Source organism: Pteropus vampyrus, unplaced genomic scaffold (genome assembly GCF_000151845.1).
Source record: "Pteropus vampyrus isolate Shadow unplaced genomic scaffold, Pvam_2.0 Scaffold250, whole genome shotgun sequence".
Taxonomy (NCBI): Eukaryota; Metazoa; Chordata; class Mammalia; order Chiroptera; family Pteropodidae; genus Pteropus; species Pteropus vampyrus.
Window position 1 is genome coordinate 790,796 of NW_011889031.1, and position 5,694 is coordinate 796,489.

The 5,694-nt window shown below is 52.2% G+C and overlaps 2 protein-coding genes across 8 annotated transcripts in view; one reads left to right on the plus strand and one right to left on the minus strand.

Moving 5' to 3' along the window:
• DKKL1 (dickkopf like acrosomal protein 1) overlaps nucleotides 1–4,162 on the minus strand; it is a 5,101-nt gene extending 939 nt beyond the window's left edge. Inside the window, exons 1-5 of one of the 3 annotated variants that reach the window (XM_011374551.2) lie at nucleotides 3,958–4,138; nucleotides 3,507–3,681; nucleotides 2,930–3,070; nucleotides 2,716–2,808; nucleotides 336–649 (exon numbers count right to left, since the gene is read on the minus strand). In XM_011374551.2, coding sequence (XP_011372853.1) covers nucleotides 338–649; nucleotides 2,716–2,808; nucleotides 2,930–3,070; nucleotides 3,507–3,662 — 702 coding nt within the window. In that variant the 5' untranslated portion in view covers nucleotides 3,663–3,681; nucleotides 3,958–4,138 and the 3' untranslated portion in view covers nucleotides 336–337. Of the gene's footprint in view, nucleotides 1–270; nucleotides 650–2,715; nucleotides 2,809–2,929; nucleotides 3,071–3,506; nucleotides 3,682–3,957 lie in introns of those variants that run through there. The other 2 variants (XM_011374553.2, XM_011374550.2) reach the window with 2 other exon arrangements.
• A 1,235-nt stretch (nucleotides 4,163–5,397) lies between these two features.
• TEAD2 (TEA domain transcription factor 2) overlaps nucleotides 5,398–5,694 on the plus strand; it is a 14,477-nt gene continuing 14,180 nt past the window's right edge. For 3 of the 5 annotated variants that reach the window (XR_002776125.1, XM_011374555.2, XM_011374558.2), the window contains exon 1: nucleotides 5,398–5,462. The gene's annotated coding sequence lies outside the window, so the exon portion shown is untranslated. Of the gene's footprint in view, nucleotides 5,507–5,694 lie in introns of all 5 variants that reach the window. The other 2 variants (XM_011374557.2, XM_011374556.2) reach the window with 2 other exon arrangements.

Consider the following 5,694-nt stretch of genomic DNA (forward strand, 5'->3'; position numbering starts at 1 on the left):
GATTATTGATATTTAATCTCTCTTCCACTATATGACATTTGAGGCCATAATTTGCTTTCTGAGAATTTCTTAATCTTCATTCAAGTCTGTTATGTCACATTTCTATTATTATTTAGTTCACAACATTTACTAATTTGACTAGTGCATTATTTTAGTGGTGTATTGCTTCATTTCCAAATATTTCATGACTGACTAGTAATTTTTTATTGTTGGGACTTGCCACAGACTGGTCGGCTGAGGCTTGATGACATATCCCGAAAAGAGACAGTATTGCTAGACGTAAGAAAAAACTTTATTTTCATATGGTGCTTGGGGTGGAGGATACATGTCCTCACCCCTATAGCTGCTGGGAGGGCCCGAGAATGTACAGGAAGTGGGTCTTGCGGGCAGGCAGCTTGGGGTGAGAAGAGCCCTGCGCCCCCTCTTCCAGGACATCTTCTCGGGTTCCTTCGCGGAGCCCGTCCCGGATGGCCTGCAGGCGGTGTCGCTTCTCACTAAGCCAGCGGCCGCCCTCCTGAGCATCCTGATGGGACCTTCGCCGCGGCAGCTTCATGATCCAGAAGGCCACTCGGGGATGGGGTTCCGGGCGGAAGGTGTCCATGGCCTTTGGGACGGGCACCAGGGCCTCTTTCTCCTCTATTTTGGGTATCTGGGGAGGAGGGACAAGGAGACCCACTGATACTTCAAATGACAACCAACCCCAGTCCGCTCAGACCCCATTGGCATATTCAACTCCCTTTGCCACCTACAGGCCGCTTCAGGAGTTGAAAACTCACTTTGCAGTTTACAAAGCACTTGAATTTACAAGTGCTTTTGGATTAAAAATACTGAGGTTTATAGACAACTTTGGGATTGAAAACATGCTTTGGAGGTTTCGGAACCACTTTGGGGTTTAAAATGCCTGCTGAGATTACAAAGCACTTTAGGATTAAACATACTCTGAGATTTGGAAAGCAGTTTAAGCACTCTGGGATGAAAAGCTCTTGGCTTTACTAAGGAATTATGACCACAATTGCAACATGTGATCCTTGACGGAATCCTGGTCTAAAATCAAATCAGCTCTTACAGCTTTGGGTCCAGTGGAAACATTTGAATGTGGACTGAAAGTCTGTCTGGTCCTTGCTACTCAAAATGTGGACTGTGGACAAATGCCATCAGCATCATCTGGGAGCTCGTTAGGCATGCAAATTAGCGGGCCCCACCCCACCCAGATCTACTGGATCCATCCCCATTTTAATAAGCTGAGATCTGTCTGAGAAGTCCTGTAAGAGATTGCTATGGGTTGAACTGTATCTCTCCCCCATTCATTACATTGAAGTCCTAACCCCCAGTACCTCGAATGTGATCTTATTTAGAAATAGGGTCACTGCAGATTTGATTACTTAGGATGAGGTCGTTAGGGTGGGCCCTAATCCAAAATGGCTGGCCCTTATGCAAAGGGGACATTTTGAACATAGAAATGCAGACGGGGAGAATGTCATACGGAGATGAAGCAGAGATGGAGGCGATACATCAACCGGCCAAGGATCGCCAAAGACTGTCAGCAAACCACCAGAAGGTGGGAGAGGGACGTGGAAGAGACTATCCCTCACAGCCCTCAGAAGGAAACAACCTTGATCTTGGCCACCTAGCCTCCAAAACCATGAGACAGAAAGGCTGCTATTGAAGCCATTCAATCTGTGGTACTTTGTGACAGCAGCCCTCACAAACAAATAGAGACAATAGTTGGACATCAGTGTTAAATTTTTTGGGGTGTAAAAAATGGTATTACGTTCACGTGGGAGAATGCGTTATTTCTAGGAGATAGCAGCTGAAGGATTTAGGGGTGAAGTGCCATGATGTCAATAACCTATTGTCATGTGGTTCAAAAATACAAAATTAAAAATAAATAAATGTGGTAAAATGTTAACAAGTGGTGAATGTAGGCCAGCGGTATTCAATCAGGATGTGGAGACATTTTTGGTTGTCACAACTGGCCAGGGTGGGGACAGTACTTATCTAGTGGGTAGAGGCCGAGATGCTGCTAAACATTTGACATTGCGCAGGATGGCCCCATGCACAAAGATTATCCAGCCTCCAAATGACAATGGTGCCAAGGCTGAGAAATGCTGCTCTATGGAAAAGGGAATCCAGATACATTTATTGTACTATTTTTTCCATTTTTTTCTGTATATTTGAAAATTTTAAAATAAAAAATTGTGTGTGTGTGAGCCATATGCGTTTACCAAGCACTTGGGGGGTTCTTAAAACTTTTCAGGATCAAAAAATGAGCACTTTGGGGTTAGAATCAATTGAAGGTTTACGAAGGTGAGCTACGCAAAGCATTTGGGGTTCATAAAGCACTTTGGAACTGAAAAATCACACTTTGACGTTTACAGGGGAGAGATTTACCACTTTGGGATAGAACAAAAAATACTTAAAGGTTTGCAGAGCACTCTGAGGTAAAAACACCCTTTGAGGTTTGCCAGGGGGAACTTACCAAGGATTTGTAATTAAAAGTACTTCTGGTTTACAAAACCCTCTGCGGGTTACTAAGCGAGTGAAGATGTGCTCGGAGGTCGAATACCTCGTTCCAAGAGTGGGTTAGTCCCTTTTGACACAGGACAAAACTGAGGCCCAAGACAGGAAGTCCCATACAGAAAAGGTAGGAGAATTAACTCATCGTCTCCTAAACTACAGAAAATGTTTGGGCCTGGACACTTTGCGTGTCCTAACCTTCCAGTCGCCCTCCAAGCTCCCATCTCCTGGGTCGATGGACGCCACCACCTTCTCGGAGATCAGCACCTCTCCTGTCTTGTTGTTGGTCACCTGTGAGCACGGGAGAAGAGAGTGAGAGCGAAATTGTTTTCCTCCTCTGCCCTCCTCCCAACAGATGCTGCCGCATGAGGGAGGGGGCGAGGCTCCAGGAGGGACTTCCTGGCATAGGCACCTTGTCAATCTGGAGGTGGCTGGAGAGAGTGTTGTTCCCCATCCGGCGCTCCCGGTTCTCTTCTTGGTGGTAGTTCCGAGGGAGGCCCCGGAAGTCCATGGGGGCAGAGAAGAAGCTGTCCATGCCCCGTAGCAGGTCATCCTGGGGCCGTGGGAGGAACTGGTGAGCGTTGGACCTCAGGACACCCCAGTACCTCTGTAGCCCTGCCAGGATGTCCCTTCCACCACCCACCCTCTCTGTTCTCTGACCCTTAGGGCCTGACCAGGTCATCTCCTGCCCCCATCCCTCATCTGTCCTGTCTCTGTTCTCTGCCCCATTACTGTTCTTTTCGTACTGTTCTTGGTCTCTCCGTTCCCATCCTCCTCTTCAGTCTCTTGTCCCTGTCCCATCTCTCTCCCTTCCTATCTCTTGGTCTCCCTGTCGCTGTCCCTTTGACTCCCTCTCTTCCTGTCTGTCCTTCTGCCTGGCCGCGACCCGTCGTCTCCCAGCCTGTCTCCCTGAACCCTTTCCATCTCTGTCTCCATCTGTTGCCGTCCCTCTTCTCTGGTACCTCTCTTCCCCAAACCGCATGGCTCACTTTCAAGAAAAGCCGGGTGAAGCCTTGGAGTAGGCTCTGGAGGCCTAGAAAAGCCGAGGAGCTCTCCTGGGCGTCGGCATCGCGGATCGGGGCTGCAGTGGCGGGGGGCACCGAGGCAGAGGGGAGAAGCAGCAGCAGGACCAGCGCGGGCCACATTGCGGGGCGGGCCGGGAGGCTGTGGCACGAGTAGGGGTCAGAGCCCCCGCCCCAATCAAGGCCCCCCGCTCAGTGGTCACGCCTTCACCAAACACGATCACCCCTTTCCCATTCTTTGCCCAGGCTTTGTCCCTAGTCCAAGCAACTCCCCCACACCAAGCCCATTTCCTCCCTCCCCTTCCCATCTGTTCCCACCCCCTCCATCGTCTCAGGCTTGGCTCTTCGGGGCTCTGCCTCCTACACGGATCTCATTCTTCTCCTTCCCTCACATTCATACCCAGATCCCATTTCTCACCTTCTCCTACGCCCCGCCCCTTCTTCCGGACCCCGCCTTTATGCTAGACCGCAGACTGGTCACCGGACCCTCAGACTCCGGTTGTCCAGACTGTTAAATCCAAACAGTTCTGGTCTCAAGCCCGAGCGCAATACCTGGAGCGTTGGCTGAGCTCCGCGAGCCGGAGCCGCTGGCCTATTGTTTGACCACGCCCCCTACTGCTGACCTCACCCACCAGCCGGGCCCTCTATTGGATGGCCACGCCCCCAAGGACAGAGCCTCGCCTCTATTGTTAGCCACGCCCCTTGATCCCGCCTCGCGTTCATTTCATGGTCACACCCCCTCGTTAGGCCACGCCTCTGTCGGTTGACCTCGGCCTTGGAGACAGAAGTCTTGCGAGTATTCATTCAGTCTTGCGTGTCCGGCTTCAATCTCAGGTGGCCAGCCCCTTGACTGAAAGCCTGGGCCACGCCTCTGCCCCCAGTGCCCTCGCTTCCGTTCCTAGGCTCCTTCGGCTCGTGAACTGTCCTGGTGTGCCCACTCACTACCTCGTAGAGTTTCTCCGTGTCGCGTCTCATCTTCTCCAGGATTTGAAACGATTAACGCACTCAACAGAGGGCAATGTAGGGACGCTGAACCCGGAGCCCGCTTTGGTTCCACTAAACACTCCCCGCCCTGTCCTGAAACCCTAAATCAAGTCTTATGTTCCAGTTTCCAAGGAACCCCAATCCGAGCTCTCTTCTCCCTCAGGACTCCAGAGTCCGGACCCCAGCCTCTTATGGTCTCACGAACTGAAACACCCAGCCCCTCCCTCACCTTTTAAGAGACCCGAGAGTCCGAGTTCTAGCCCCTCTCCCTTCAGGCACCGGGTGTCTGTCTGTCTCTGTCCTGGGAAGGCGCCACCTCTAGCTCACTAGGGCGTGTGGATGCTGGAGCCTACACCTCCGTGGACCTCCACTAAACTCCCGGTCATCTGGCTCACGACTGTCAACTCTGGTGAAGTCACAAGGAAACGGTGTTGTCATAGAAATCAATCAAAACACCCCCATAATTTAATCCTCGAAAATATTCTTGAGGCTGAACAGAAAAGACTCTTTTGTGTTTGTACCACTTTCCCATCTCCAACAAGCTAACATGCCTCTTGGAGAGCCCGGCGCCCGGGCCCCCGAGACCCCTTCTCCAGACTCAAAGTCCCTCCTCTCTCAGACCCAGGAATCCAAGCCCCCAGCCCCCTACTTCCCGGTCGCCATCAACCTCCTCCCTCTGATCCAGGAGTCGGGATCCCCGACCCCTCTCCTCTCCCAGAATCCCGAAGTTGCTATCGGACCCCCAGCTAGACGTCACCTCTCTTTTGCCAAAGCGAAAGTCCTCCCCCAAACTGTCACCGTCGTATCCCCCTTCCCGCGGTCCGGCGCCGGGGCCCGCCCCCCTCCAGTCCCTCCCACTTTTCCCAAACAAAGCTCGCGGGCAACTTTCTCCCTCTCTGCGCCCCGCCCGCCCGCGGTTCCCCAGCCCCAGGCCGGGAGGTAGGAAGGCGCCGGCGGGAGTCAGGGATCCTGCATTGGGGTGTGTGAGTTCTGGGTGTGAGTGGGATCGTCTCTGAATTGCTTGCCGTTCTCGTTTTTGCCGGGGACCCCGAGTTGGCGCTGGTGACCGGGTCGAAGCGCCGGTTGGAACTTTCGTCGCTGTTGTGGTGCCTGCTGACGGGTCTGAGTTTGAGTGTGAGTGTGTGTGTGTGTGTGTGTGTGTGTGTGTGTG